This window comes from Myxine glutinosa, chromosome 11, assembly GCF_964187855.1.
Source record: "Myxine glutinosa chromosome 11, kmMyxGlut1.1, whole genome shotgun sequence".
NCBI lineage: Eukaryota > Metazoa > Chordata > Myxini > Myxiniformes > Myxinidae > Myxine > Myxine glutinosa.
The window spans coordinates 116,844,397-116,859,550 of record NC_136271.1 but is presented as its reverse complement, the minus strand read 5'-3'; the positions used below and the strand labels follow the sequence as shown (position 1 = coordinate 116,859,550).

At 47.6% G+C, this 15,154-nt stretch overlaps 1 protein-coding gene across 5 annotated transcripts in view; it reads right to left on the bottom strand.

The window, feature by feature from the left end:
• Positions 1-15,154, bottom strand: part of IMPACT (impact RWD domain protein) — a 41,077-nt gene that overhangs the window by 4,647 nt on the left and 21,276 nt on the right. For 3 of the 5 annotated variants that reach the window (XM_068131184.2, XM_068131186.2, XM_078787065.1), the window contains 3 exons: positions 13,388-13,461; positions 11,466-11,556; positions 11,233-11,367 (listed from right to left, as the gene is read on the bottom strand). In XM_068131184.2, coding sequence (XP_067987285.1) covers positions 11,233-11,367; positions 11,466-11,556; positions 13,388-13,461 — 300 coding nt within the window. The remainder of the gene's footprint in view (positions 1-11,232; positions 11,368-11,465; positions 11,557-13,387; positions 13,462-15,154) is intronic. The other 2 variants (XM_068131185.2, XM_078787064.1) reach the window with 1 other exon arrangement.

Sequence of the window (15,154 nt, the reverse complement as noted above, 5' to 3'; positions counted from 1 at the left end):
TCCTCCCGGTCCAGCCAATCGTTCCTGCCTCCATTCCCCATTCGTGTGAGTCCGTCTTTGTTTGTTCTGTCCAGGGTATAAGTTAAGCCTGTTTAGATAAGCTAGAATTTCACTGTCACCTTTCCTCTTCTGTATTTTATTTTCTTATCCTTCCTTCTCCTTGGTTTCTTTGATTGTATAAATAGTAGGAATAAATTTAGTAGCATTTCCAACCTTTTTGCTTTGGTGTTCTTCTTCTTCACATCCTTCGTTTTAGTCTTTTCCCCATTGAATATCTGTGGCGCGATTCGGCCAATGTTCAGGAATCGGGTTAGTCGGGGTAACTGTTCGGGTGCGGCGGCCATCCGCTCGGCAAACAACATCCTCGCCGCGGTCCTGTAACAATATATATTGTTGCGGATATGGGATTTGGATCCATCCATATCCGCTTGTAAATATTCCCCTATTTCCCCAATACTTCCCAACTATCCCCAATCCCCCATTCCCTAGTCCCATTGTCTGTAAACAACACTCTGTAGACCCGATCTTCCCCTATTTCCCCCATTAAATGTCGCATCCAGGTCCACCACATCTCACGTAGACAACTATAGGACATCTTGCTAGTTATTCTTAGTCTATGTCAGTTAAGGACTCGTTTCCATTAATTCTGACTCTTCGTTGCACCAGAATGTGATTGTATGGCACCGTTAGAAAGTTTAGGACCTCCCAATACCTCCCCGCAGCTCTTCCTCATGGTACAACAACAACAACAACAACAACAGCGGCGGCGGCGCGGGGAGTGTGCGTCCTCACTCCGGCTTGGTTAGCCGCCATTGAACATGTGCTCCGACGGGGTTACCACGCAGGGGCTCGCTGTCAGCTCCTCGTCAAGGGCGGAGCCCGGTAACCCCCCGCACCCAATGGAAGCGGCGGACCGATTCCATCTGGGGCGGAGACAACGAGCCGAGGGCGTGTCACTCCCCGCAGAGCATGCGCAGAAAGAGGGAGGTGACGTCAGATGCGCCTCAGCTTGGAGAGAGGAAGACGCCACCTCCGAGCGCTGAAATATACCTCCCCGCATCTCTGGACCGGACCGCGTTTGATTCTGCCCCTGAGCCAAGGTGCACCTTGAGCTATCGACTGCCTGTCCTTCCCTGCCATCAATCCCCGTGTAAGTCAGTCTTGTCCCGTTTGTCTGTGGTCTGTCGGGGATAAGATAAGACTGTGTCTAAGTGCCCATCTTTTCTGTGCTTTACCTCTTACCGTGTAATCTACCCGTTTCTGCATCACCAATATTATATCCTCCTCCGGAGGTCTTGAGAACTGTACCCCTTGTGTCGTTGCATTTATCCCAGCCGTTGTGTCCTTTCCTTCATTGATTTAGCATAGCGCGACTTGGTCAACGTCGAGTGGAATCGGGCGGGATAGGGTTCTAATCGGGGAGTAACTGTGCGGACGCGGTAATACCAAACCGCTCGGTAAACTAACATCTAAAACCGCGTCTGTAACAATATATATATATGGACTGTTTATAAACAGTCCACAGTTTACCAGCACAGTTTACCCGATTATACTCGAACGTTGGCCGAGTCGCGCTACGCTAAATCAATTGAGGAAAGGACACAACGGCTGGGTTAAAATGACATGACACCAGGGGTACAGTTCTCAAGACCTCCGGAGGAGGTTATAATATTTCGGAACGTTAGATTACAAGGACGAGAGAGACAGCATAGGAAGGTAGGCACTTAAATACGGTCTTATAGTAGCCCTGACAGACGACAGATAAACGGGACAAGACTGACTCACACCGGGATTGATGGCAAGGAAGGGCAGGTAGTCGAGGCTCAAGGTGCACCTTGGCTCAGGGGCAGAATCGACCCGGTCCGGTCCAGAGATGCGGGAGGTCTCTCAGCGCTCGGAGGTGGCGACTGGTTCTCTTTTCTTCAAGCTCGGGGCGCATCTGACGTCACGTCCGGTAAGTCGCTGCGTATATCCGGCGGGGAGTGACACGCCCTCGGCTCGTTAGCTCCGCCCCAGATGGAATCGGCCCGTTGCTTCTTATTGGGTGCGGGGGGTTACCGGGCTCCGCCCTTGACGAGGGGCCGACAGGCAGCCCCTTCGTGGTAACCCCGTCGGCGCACATGGGCAATGGCGGCTAACCGAGCCGGAGTGAGGACGCACACTCCCCGCGCGCTGTTGTGGTAGTTGTTGTTGTTGTTGTTGTTTCATGGGGAAGATGGGAGGAGGTATGGGGAGGTCCTAAACTCACGACTGGTGCCATACAATCACATCCTGGTGCAACGAAGAGTCAGAATTAATGGAAACGAGTCCTTAACTGACATAGACTAAGAATAACTAGCAAGATGTCCGAAAGTTGTCTACGTGAGATGCGGTGAACCTGGGCACGACATTTAATGGGGGAAAAAGGGGAAGGTCGGTTCTACAGAGTGTTGTTTACAGACAATGGGACTAGGGAATGGGGGATTGGGGAGTATTGGGGAAATAGGGGAATATTTACAAGCGGATATGGAGGCCAAATCCCATATCCGCAACATTGCACCCTTCTCTACCCTCGGGGCGGCCCGACCCGATAAATTTTTACCTACTTTAGTGTGGCACTCAGATGTAGTTCCCTCTACTATTAACTCTACCCTGAGTGCGACAGTTTTACAGATGTTCACAAATGAGTAAATATGTCCCCCTGCGACGTTGCACCCTTCTCCTCACAGAAACACACCCACAGGATAACCGAATCGCGGAAAGAATTCGCAAACTAAACATACAGCCGGTAGGGAGCATTATTTACATAAGACTACGCTGATATTTACACTACGATCCAGGACCTGTTTTTTTTTTGGAGGAACACATGCAGATGTTATGCATAGAGAGAGCACGCATGCCAGCATCGATACACCAACCCACGAGTGCTCTGTGGCCTTACGGCCTTTAATAATGTGCAGAGCACCCCTTCCAAGCACCAAAAGCACCACCCCTTAACACAGTCAGCACCATCCGGTGCACCAATAAAGTGTTTATAAATCACCGGTGGTGTCGCAGCCGGCCGATGTTCTGCCGCTGGTCTTGCCTTCGTGTGGTGCACTTGGCCTTCTTGCTTCTTTCAAAAATAAAGAAAGGCGCCAACCGCGTCCATTTCTTTATTGTGGCCGTCAGGGGGCCAACTATTAGTGGTTCACCTGTCTGGCATAGGTGCCACGTTGACCCATAGGTCCATCAACGGGTGGTGCTTGCCCGCAAAAGACTGCGGTCCATGGTGGGCGGCCACAAACATTGCGGTCCATATGGTGTATCGATCCAGGCAGCAAGCAGCGAAAGTGCAGGCCCACAACTGTGGAGCCAGCACCTCTCTCTCCTCTCTCTCTGCCCCAAAGCCAGATCCTCGGAGGTGGGAGACAAAAGAAGAAAACAAGTGAGTAAGGTGGTAAGGGCGCAAAAGTGCACGCAATACAAGGTGATGCACACTGGGGGCACATGGGAACCAGGTGAGACAGGTACGTTCCTATCGTACGCCCCCCCCCCCCCACCAGGTAACCTACATTGCCCCTCCCTTACCCCTTACTGTATCCACAAAACACAACACTACCCATAAACATCTACTTTACAAATCAACAAACGTCCCTACTGTCTTCCCCGTTCCTCCCATAAACCAAATTCGTCTTCTCTCCCTCCTAACCAAACAAATTTGCCATTTTCAACTCTCATCAAAATTTGCCATCACCAATTCATCATCAGTCCTTCCTAGGGAGGGAGAGATGGAATCACCCCAATGTCTCATCCACGTCGTGATGCGTCTCACCAATCCACACAGCAATTCTCATTTCCTGCACACGGAACAAAGAAAACACAGGTGTGGAGTCATCATCATCACCTCAGGTAAGTGGCTGCGTATGGTGCGACAGGTTCATTAATCCTAACTATTTCCTAAATGACTTTAACAACTTTACATTACCCGGGGTCTTTCCCTGCCAATCCATTGGCCAACTTACACTATGGGTTCTAAAAACCAATTCCCATTGACCAAACTGTGGTGCTTTTCAATTTGGGGTCTCACTCCCCCGATTCATCTCCCGGTGCCCTCGCACAATTTCTGGGCCGCGACGTGTAGCTCTCCCAGCAGGTCTACCCACCTGCACACCTCCACCACTGCAGTTGCCTCCGAGCTTACCTGCTCCTTACCCTAACCTAACTACCTGGGGAAGGCCCTCTGGCGCTCTCCCCACTCGGTGCCCTCTCTGGCACTGGGCTACCCGGGTCCGTCCTCTGGATCCTCGGGCCCCACTGACACTAACGGCTCCCAGAGCCCACCTGCGGCCTCACCTGGCCGACATCCTCACAGTGGTGGAGTGCCCAACCAACTACACACACTAACAGGCTACACGCCCAGCCATTTCCACAACACTAATGCACCCATCCACAATACCATTCTGCAACCGCACCACAAATGCCAATATCCAACCACAATTTACCTATACCCTCTACCTAACACTTACACTACCCGCCCCGGGTATCCGTGATGGGGGTCCACTCTTCCCCCATTCACACCTTCGCACCATGCACACCACTCCGTACCACTTACTCCATGTACTCCACCCACCTGTACTGGCACACCTGTGCTCTCATACTTGGTGCCGCCTGCACCCTTCTCTCCCCAAGCGCATTCGCGCTGATCCACACACTCACTACTCATACACTGCTCCACACACCTGTCCAGTTGCACACCTGTGCAATCACACCTGTTCAATTCTCACACACACGGCATCATCTCAGCTAACTACTCCCTTCTGAAACTTGCGCTTCCCAGTCGTCCCTTTAAACTATTGCGCTCCCACGTCATTATAATCCACACTAATCTACCTGCGTCCCCACTGCAGGTATCAGTCACTAACTAACCTTAACGTTACCTAATGTCATCTTCGCTAGATCCCTATCAATATCCTAACCCACCCGGGCTAGTTTTCACTGCCATACACCCCATAAGCTATTGCTCCTTTGCCCCCACCATGGGAAGGGTGGCAGGGATGCCACCCTTACCCACCGGGCCCATCGCTCACTACCAATTTTGCACATCAAATTTCAACAAATCAAAAATTTGCCAATCACTACCCATCATCTGCCAATCACTACTGCCAATCCCTTGCCAATCATCAAATTTTGTTTTTCTCTAATTTTGGGTCCAAAACACTAACCTCATCACCCAGTCTACTCACTAATGCCTCTCGGTGCGCCAATTCCTGTCCAAAGCCCGGCTTCGTAAAGCCAAGCCATGAATGCGGGTTGTTCTGTGCCAGCGGCTGGATGCGTCCGGCACTCGGTGCAGGGACGGGGGCTTACCCGGGCCGAGATCCCACGCACCATCTCGGCGTGGAGCCATCCAATGTCCCGATCTCGACCTGCCGGAATGCCTCAACAAAAAGTGGTCGCCATGACGACCCTTTCTATCGGGCTGCCCGCTCCGCCTAGTGGAGCACGGACGCGGCCGTTCAAAGCGAGGCCCAGCACGCACCGAGGGCCCGATTCGGCTAAAAGTCGCTCTAACCTCTAAACCGGTTACCGTCGATGCTTCACCTGGACGCTTACACCCCGCAGCCCGTTCCTTGCTCACACATCCAGCCGTTTCCATGCTCCTCGTACCTTTCCTTACACACCCAGGTACACCCATTCCACTCACAGCCTTGGTCACACACCTGACCACCGAACACTTTGGCACACATTCGTTGGTCGCACACCTCACCAACACACCTCTTCGCGCCCCCTCCTCTGTCACCTCCTCTGTGACAATCACAGGTGTGCTCTCATTCGCACACCCAACCACGTGCCTCACCACCAACTCCAGCGTGCATTCCCACTCACGCTCTACCATTCCAGGTGTGCATCCTTCCATCCCAGGTGTACATCCTCGCTCACCTGTCACAACCAACTCACTCTCCTTGTCACTCTCACTACTCTCACCTCCATTCTTGACAGCGCACTCACCCTTACTCTTGACAGCGCACTCTTTCCTCATGCACCTGTCCGTCACACACCTTTCTCGCGCACACTCTCCCGTTACACCCTCTGTAACACTTACCACACCGCGCTTCCATGTGCTCCCTCGCACACGCGCTACGACCGACTCATTCTCGCCAGCACCCTCACTCCTTGGCACGCACTGTTTCCTCACACACCCCAGAGTCGGACTTTCTCGCACACCTCCTTTTTCGCACACCAGACCTGTCGCACACTTCACCACCGGCCTCTCACGAACACCCGGGTCTATCTCGACCCCCAAGCTTATTAAATCCCCTGGCGCATCATACGCACGACCATATTGGTCACCACTTACACCGGGTCCTCTTCCTCTTCGCTTCTCCTCCATCACCTGCGAATCCCTCATCCGGTTAATGAGCACATCATTACGATCCGAACACAGACTTTGGACCAATTCTTTTACCTCCTCTTTTATCTCTTTCTTATCCCCTCTCCGTCGCTTGTTAATTTCGCTCACCCCTTCTTCCACTTCTTCTAATTTCTGCTTCACCTCTTTTATTCCCCGGTACGTCTCCTCAAGCTCGTCCTCCAAGGCTACCTTGACCGTTTCCATGTGCGTCCTCACCTGCCGGTCCTTCGTCTCCATTACCTCTATCACCTCGTCCAACCTCGTTGTCAATCCCTCACGTACCATCTGACATTCCCTCTTCGTCGCTACCAAGTCATTTTTTAGGTCATTTTGTGTCGCTTTTAACCCTCCTATTACCGCAGTGTTCCTTTGTACCTGCTCCACTAACTCCGTCTGTCCCACCGTCAGCTGCTCCACCTCCTGCGTCAGGTCCTCTATGCCCCCTTGTAACTTTACAGTCCCCTTTCTCACCTCCTTCTTCATGTGCTCCTTACAGTGCCTCACCTCCTCGCGCACTCCTCCGACCTCCTCACTCACACCTCTTCTGATCTCCTCTCCCATCACTTGCATCTCCTGCCCAGATGCCACCCTCATCTGCTCCATTTCCTCCCTGTGAGCATCCAGTTTGGTTTCTACCCCCATTCTGACCCCCTCTATCTGCTGCCCCATTTGTTTAACTTCCCTTTCCGCTTGGTCCCTCATGTCCCTCAATTTGCCTTCCATCCTGTTTTCTAACCCCTCTAACCCCTTTTGCATCCCTTCCATTTGATTCTCCTGGGCAGCCATTCTATTTTCTACCCCCGTTAACCCCTCCTGTATTTCCCCTAATCTATTGTATAATTTCCCAAATTTCTTGTCTAATCCCTTAAAATTATTGTCTAACCCCTCACCGGTACCCCTCGCTTCGTCCCTCATTACTCCCAATTGCTCACTCTGAGCATCCATCCGGTTCCCCATTACCCCCATTTTTGCTTCTAGCCTCTCCATAAGGGCCCCCATTTGCAACATAAAAAGGTTCGAATCCACCTGCGGCGCTACCACGGTCGCGGGCGTGGTCGCCGTGGCCATCTGCGAGGCGCCATTTTGCGCGCCCGCTACCTCGTGCGTGACGGCGCTATTTTGCAAATCTACTACCCCCACTGCTTCGCTCTCCTCTTGTCCCTCAATTTGGTCCTGGATCGACCCTGCCTCACTCTCTACCGGAACCCAGCCGTCTTGGTCTGCCATAGCGCGACTTTAAAAATTCGGGTTTTTATTTTCGTAAAACAAAATCAAATTTCGCCGTTATAATTTCGAGCGCGTGAAACGCGCTCCGGATCGAATTCCACTTCCCGACACCAAAATGTTACCCTAATGGTACAATTGGTGTTCCAAAATTTGGGCCTAACTGAATTTAGTCCCAGGTCCGAATCCAACTGTCGACACCAAATGTTACAGACGCGGTTGTGGATGTTGGTTTACCGAGCGGTTTGGTATGACCGCGTCTGCACAGTTTACCCGATTATACTCGAACGTTGGCCGAGTCGCGCTACGCTAAATCAATTGAGGAAAGGACACAACGGCTGGGTTAAAATGACACGACACCAGGGGTACAGTTCTCAAGACCTCCGGAGGAGGTTATAATATTTCGGAACGTTAGATTACAAGGACGAGAGAGACAGCATAGGAAGGTAGGCACTTAAATACGGTCTTATAGTAGCCCCGACAGACGACAGATAAACGGGACAAGACTGACTCACACCGGGATTGATGGGGCAAGGAAGGGCAGGTAGTCGAGGCTCAAGGTGCACCTTGGCTCAGGGGCAGAATCGACCCGGTCCGGTCCAGAGATGCGGGAGGTCTCTCAGCGCTCGGAGGTGGCGACTGGTTCTCTTTTCTTCAAGCTCGGGGCGCATCTGACGTCACGTCCGGTAAGTCGCTGCGTATATCCGGCGGGGAGTGACACGCCCTCGGCTCGTTAGCTCCGCCCCAGATGGAATCGGCCCGTTGCTTCTTATTGGGTGCGGGGGGTTACCGGGCTCCGCCCTTGACGAGGGGCCGACAGGCAGCCCCTTCGTGGTAACCCCGTCGGCGCACATGGGCAATGGCGGCTAACCGAGCCGGAGTGAGGACGCACACTCCCCGCGCGCTGTTGTGGTAGTTGTTGTTGTTGTTGTTGTTTCATGGGGAAGATGGGAGGAGGTATGGGGAGGTCCTAAACTCACTACTGGTGCCATACAATCACATCCTGGTGCAACGAAGAGTCAGAATTAATGGAAATGAGTCCTTAACTGACATAGACTAAGAATAACTAGCAAGATGTCCGAAAGTTGTCTACGTGAGATGCGGTGAACCTGTGCACGACATTTAATGGGGGAAAAAGGGGAAGGTCGGTTCTACAGAGTGTTGTTTACAGACAATGGGACTAGGGAATGGGGGATTGGGGATAGTTGGGGAGTATTGGGGAAATAGGGGAATATTTACAAGCGGATATGGAGGCCAAATCCCATATCCGCAACAATATATATATATATATATATATATATATATATATATATAAATATATATATATATATATATATATATATATATATACATATTACATATATATATACATACGGTACACACATACGTAGTGTGTTCAAAAAGTATCCGACCTTTATTTTTCGTGCGTAAAAAAAAAGAAGCTAGGGAGGCGTTGATTGGTGCACGTATGTAGGCGATCCTAATGCACACGCGTGAATTTTTTCCCACCTGCAGAAGCTGTTATTCGACGGCAGACCGCCGAAGAGTGAGGACATGTAAGCGAGTGCCATCGGATTTTCGTTTTTGACAAAATGACGGAAAAACTTGAACAACGCTACTGCATCAAATTTTGTGTTTGTTGGCCTCGGGGATGTTGGATGCTTCCATTGTGATGACTGCAACTTGGTTTCTGGGTCGTACCCATAAACCCAGGACTCATCGCCAGTGATCACTGTGTTGAGGAAGCTGGGATCGCTGTTCACAGTCTCCAGCATGTCCTGTGCGATCTCCAAACGGAGTTGCTTCTGCTCAATCGTTAGCAGCTTTGGTACGAACTTCGCTGAGATTCTCCTGAAGCCCAAATCCTCCTTCATAATGGAATGAACGGTGTTGAATCTTGCGGATCGTTTCCACTTGGGAATCGCCAAGCTTTACACAAAATTTGATGCAGTAGCGTTGTTCAAGTTTTTCCGTCATTTTGTCAAAAACGAAAATCCGACGGCGCTCGCTTACATGTCCTCACTCATCGGCGGTCTGCCGTCGAATGACAGCTTCTGCAGGTGGGAAAAAATTCACGCGTGCGCATTAGGATCGCCTACATACGTGCACCAATCAACGCCTCCCTAGCTTCTTGTTTTTTATGCACGAAAAATAAAGGTCGGATAATTTTTGAACACAGTAGTATACATATATATATACACACATATATATGCCAAATGAGGCCTTTTGTGCATGCGCTGGGTGTTTTTACATTGACTCGGTTCTGCTCGCTGGACACTTTTATCCTGCCGTTTCTAGCGCAAAATTTATAATTCAAATGGACTTTTAAACACAATTTTTCATCATTTATACAAAAGAGTGGCATTAGTACAATGGTTAACCGTAATTATTGCGTTCCTGGATGCAAAACAGACTCACTAAAATATGGTATATGAATAAGAAAAATATCCGTGGATGAGAGGTGTCAGGTTTTGTACCATTTCCTGTTAATACAAGCTAGCGGTCACAATGATTATAAAACGAAAACGCACACACACACACACACACACACACACACACACACACACACACACACACACGCACACACACTTCTCCTTTTAGCAATAGATGCAAAAATCAACGATAATTTCTCTTGTGGCCCCAGTACCAAACAAACAATATATTTATAACAGCCATCATAGCTCCCACATCCCAAATATGATTAATAGTAAAGATCATAGTTTTAAACTTAGTCTGTACATTCACAAGCTCCATATATGTCCTTCCCATCAGTGTTCAGAAACACCTAATCCAGATACACAGTCCATTCACTGGTAGCGATCCGTCAGAGTTTTGTGTAGCACATGCCCGTCTACTCGGGCCTTGCACAGGCCCACATGTTCAGAGGTGTATAGGCACCTGTTCGGCAAGCTGAGAAAGTTATCCAAATCTTTCATTGTGCAGAGGCACAGCCCTTTTTCTCAGAAACTTTTCCAAGTACTTTTAACTTATTTTAGAAGCTTTTTGAGCCATTTCAGATAACAATCCTTATCCCGTACACAATAAAATACTGTACTTTATTTCGCCCCGTACACGGCAGTTTCCTGGGGTTTCTGCGCATGCGCACCATTCACTCAGTGACAGATTACACCATTTCAAAAGTCCCGCACTGAATGGCACTATTGCCACATGGGTGGTTTAAATTATTTGTTTATAATAGCATGCATATAACCTTGTCAATAGGCCTGATGTTTTCATTGACTAAAAATTTCACAATTATTTGCTGTTCGCACTCTTCATCTCATTTGCTACCCTTATTATTTTCAATAGGTGTCTCAATGCAGGAAACCCGTGATTTTGGGTTTTGGTTACAACACTATACGTGATAAATTCCCTCAGCAATGATTAATCTACCTGCATTACTTTACTCTGCCTTTAACAAAGGATGTACATTATGTGAGATTAGAACCACTCTTGCACAAGTGCTTGGAGCTTTTCATGGTTTGTTTGTTTGCTGGCTGCTTGTTTGTCTCTGGTCTGAATGAACAGAACTATACTGTTCTGCGAATATGGAGAGGTGTGTTTAGCAAAGTCGTTTTGATGTGGAGTAGTTTGTAGAGGGTCATGTAGTGGGGATGAAAGGCAGCATTACTTACGGAAGATGGTAGGTATCCATGTACCAAAAGCAGACTGCGTGCACAGTTGTTAATGTGCTTAAACCGGTCTGGGCCAAGCAAGATACCACCAAACCAACGGGACACCACGACAACAACATCCTTTGCATCCAGAACCTGAGAGTGCACGTACATGGATTTATACGATGACGGAATAATTGTAAAGGAAGAAAGTGGGAATTGATGGCTTACAGGAGGACTAATTACCGGCTCACCTGCAACAAGTGAAGCAATCTACCACCCGCAGCTGCTTCCCCATCATCATCGCAGTCCTGCAGGAATGACTTGCGCTCCTCGCTCCAGATTCTGTAAGCGAACACATAACCAAGTTGCCTTGCTCTCCTATTGGTATTCGAGCGTCATTTGTGGTAGAAATCTTCACTTGCACATTCAGAATAGTTTTTGTTTTTTTGGATACAAAGTCGAGGCTCCTGTTCACTGCGTTGTTCCAGCTTGCGCGGCCAAAATGTAAACGTAGATGTGCCAAGGTTAATTGAGAAATAAAGCGGAAATGGCAGATGTGAGGCTTGTGGAGGTTTTTCGCACACCTTTATCACACCTACCCATATAAAAAATCAGGTATCATTTTAGCATCTTACTATAATTTTAGCATCTGGTCATTTTTAGCATCTTTTTTTTTAGCATTTTAGCAACTTTAGCATTTTAGCATCTGGTTTTAGCATCTGGTCTTTTAGCATCTGTCTGTCCGTCCGTTCGAAGGTACCTCAAAAACGGCTGAACCGATCGCAACGATATTTTGGGTGGGTATTCCTGGGACCCCTTGGCGTAATATAGGCTTTATTGTTTTTCCAATTTTTCCCCAATTTTCCAAGTTTTCCAAACACGATGGAATAATATTTACCGATATGAACAGTGATGTGGCTTTTGTTGAAATTCTACGTACCAGGAGAGAGTAGATTGACTCCTGACGAACTCTTCCTATATAAACGTGCGGCGCCGAAGTAACACGGCAGCGTGTGCAAAGTGACTGAGAAACAGGTGTAGCGGCCGCTTCCGTTTTACAGAATTCAATCTTTTTTCAAAATGGGCGCCATGTACTGTTTAGATTTTGATGATTTGCGTGTGATATGATTCAACGGATGTTTATATGAATCGTTTAAAATAAAGAAAAGCCTTCAATTTCTGATATTTTGCCTTTTCATTTGGGCTTCCCAATTGAAGCCCGTAGGGCGGGTACCGTTGCTAGTATCTCCAAATGAGCCGATGTAACACCATAATTTCAATAACATATATAGTACTGGCTCAATGTAGCTGACCATAACATGAAAAAAGGTTTGAAAAATACCCTGAAATCTTGAATAACAATTTCCAAATATCATTATTTAGTGACAGAAAAGTAGGAAAACAGACGTCACATCTATAATGGCACTCGGTAGAGAGCATACCTCCGCCAGTCCGAACAATTTACATTTTGTATTTCACTGATAGGCCGGATCTAGATCCGGACCTTAACCAAAAGCGAATCAGCTTGTTCTTGTCACCTACTCAACTCATCCCCCATGTTTTTCCAAATCCGTCCACAGCACTTTGAAACATCGTGTTGTATATCATTTTAGGCAGCATCTCTCAATGGTGAAGAATCTCTTAGTAATTCAAAAAAACTCTCGTATCTGGATCCGGATCTGATCTTCACCAAAATCGAATAGATTCGTCCTTGTCACACACCCATACTGTCCACCAAGTTTCGTCCGAATCCATCCGTAACTTTTTGAGATATCCTGCTCACAGAAAGGTGGTGAATACATCACCTCTGTCCATCTTCAAAGTTGGAGATAAAAAGGATTTTACAAAATGATTTTGTAAAAGCAATACACAGCATGTTATTGGCATCGTGAACGACTGCAAGAAATTCCTCGGAGGGAAAAAACGCGAATTGGTAACATCATGCTCTGCCCTATGTTAACTTGCGCAGTCTCGACGTTGGACTTTAACCCTGACTGCACTGGGGGAGGGGTCTGGGAGCCCCCCTCGACATTTTTCTATTTTTCTGGGGAGGTACTGAGGTAGTTTAGTTTACAAAGTTTACAAGCTCGACCGGTTTGAACAAGGAACGTATCGACACGTTTTTACCTTAATCAACATGGATTATCCATATGTTGAAAATGTAGACCCTCACCGGTAGGCCATGATGTTGTGGGTTGCTGTTGCGATTTTTCTTGTCTCTTTGAGTCTTGCAACAACTTGCTGTACCTGGCAAAAGATCAAATCAGTAACGCAAGATGTGTTTGCCGATCCTCTTGCCTTTTCCTTTCCTGTTTCTCATAGCTATCCTCTGACCCTATAATTCCTTTCCTTAACCTCCCCCTCAGTGATTTGTGAAGGGGTTAATTAAAAGATGAAGTATCTGTTGGAATTCTATATATTTGATGAGAACATTTCACCTTGTGTACAATTTGCATTTTCTTGCATCATGTCGTGATGGGTTTTTAAGAAATTCTGAGAAGGTTAGAAACAAACAAATCGCACTCAACCTGGGGATCTTCTTGGGGGTAAGGTTTTTATGAAGGCTTGAGAGATGCAAAAAGGAAACGTTTGGGTCATACCAGTGATTGAAAACTTCTGATGGGGAAAATTACATTGTGTTTGGTTTGATTTAGCTATTCTCTCCCAACGCCTTGTTGGAGAATGTAGTTACAACTTACTTTCCTTCAACAAGGCCTTAGGAGAGCTTGCACTTACAAACAAGAAACAAGAAATGTAGAATGATTTATTGAACAATCAAGTTCAATCATTCAAGAACAATGTAATTAAATGAACAATCAATCATTCAATTCAATCATTCAATCAATCAATGAATCAAATCAATGAATTAATTGAACAATCAATGTAATTGAATCAAGTTCAATTTATAGAACAATCAAGAACAATCAAGTTCAATAAATGAATCAATCATTTATAGAACAAGAAATTTATGTAGAACAAGAAAGAGCAATCGGAGATTGCAGACCCTCACCTGGACGTGTTTTTAGTGGTTTTCAAGGCTTTTGTGTTAAAACAAATATGGCGGCCGAATCACGTGGCCGATGACGTCAGCATTATTGTTTTTCTCCACCAATTTATCCATAGATGATGCTCAAAAAATTTCATCTTGATCGGATTAAGTTTTGTACTTGTCGAATTATGACGTCATAATGGAGGAACCTATGAACCACATTTTGAACCACCTTTAGAAGCCATTTCCCCCCGCAGATCAGGGGTTGGCCTTTTTTGGGCACCGTGGTCCCCTTTTTGAAGCAATGTTTTATGGCCGGATGCTCTTCCTGCCGCCAAACCTGTTAGTCGCCTCTTGTGACACACAGGGAATTACCAGTGAACCGGTGGTACTCAATTTGCCGACCTCGGAAGGATGACAGGCTGAGTCAACCCCCCTGGCGTTAATTCAGCGATCGACCGGGATTCAAACCCAGGAATCCTAGGATCCCAAGCCAGCACCCTAACCGCTAAGCCAACACCAGGCTTATAATCTCCTCCGGCGAGGGTAATAAGGACAATAACGAAAGACGGTAGTGTACTTATGCATTAATTGCAAATACTGCACAATAGTGTGCCTGGTGGTGACTTAAAGGTAAAGGTGGCAGGCTTAAGATTTTTCGGTCTTGAGATTAACAGCAGATGGGTTGACTCAGCCTGTCATCCTTCTAAGGTCGGCCAAATGAGTACCAGCTCACTGGGGTAATAAGCCATTGAAGTATCGTGCATCAGAATGGCGACCCATCCATGATTGTACTCCTTACCCAATGAAACTGCATAGGTAGCCCTAATGCACCTCACACCATGATTGTAATGGTTATTTTACTGTACAATAGCAGAGAATGGACAAACCAACATAGCATGGGATTTGAACCTGAGTGCCCAGTATCATGATTTCTGTGCTCATTTGGGA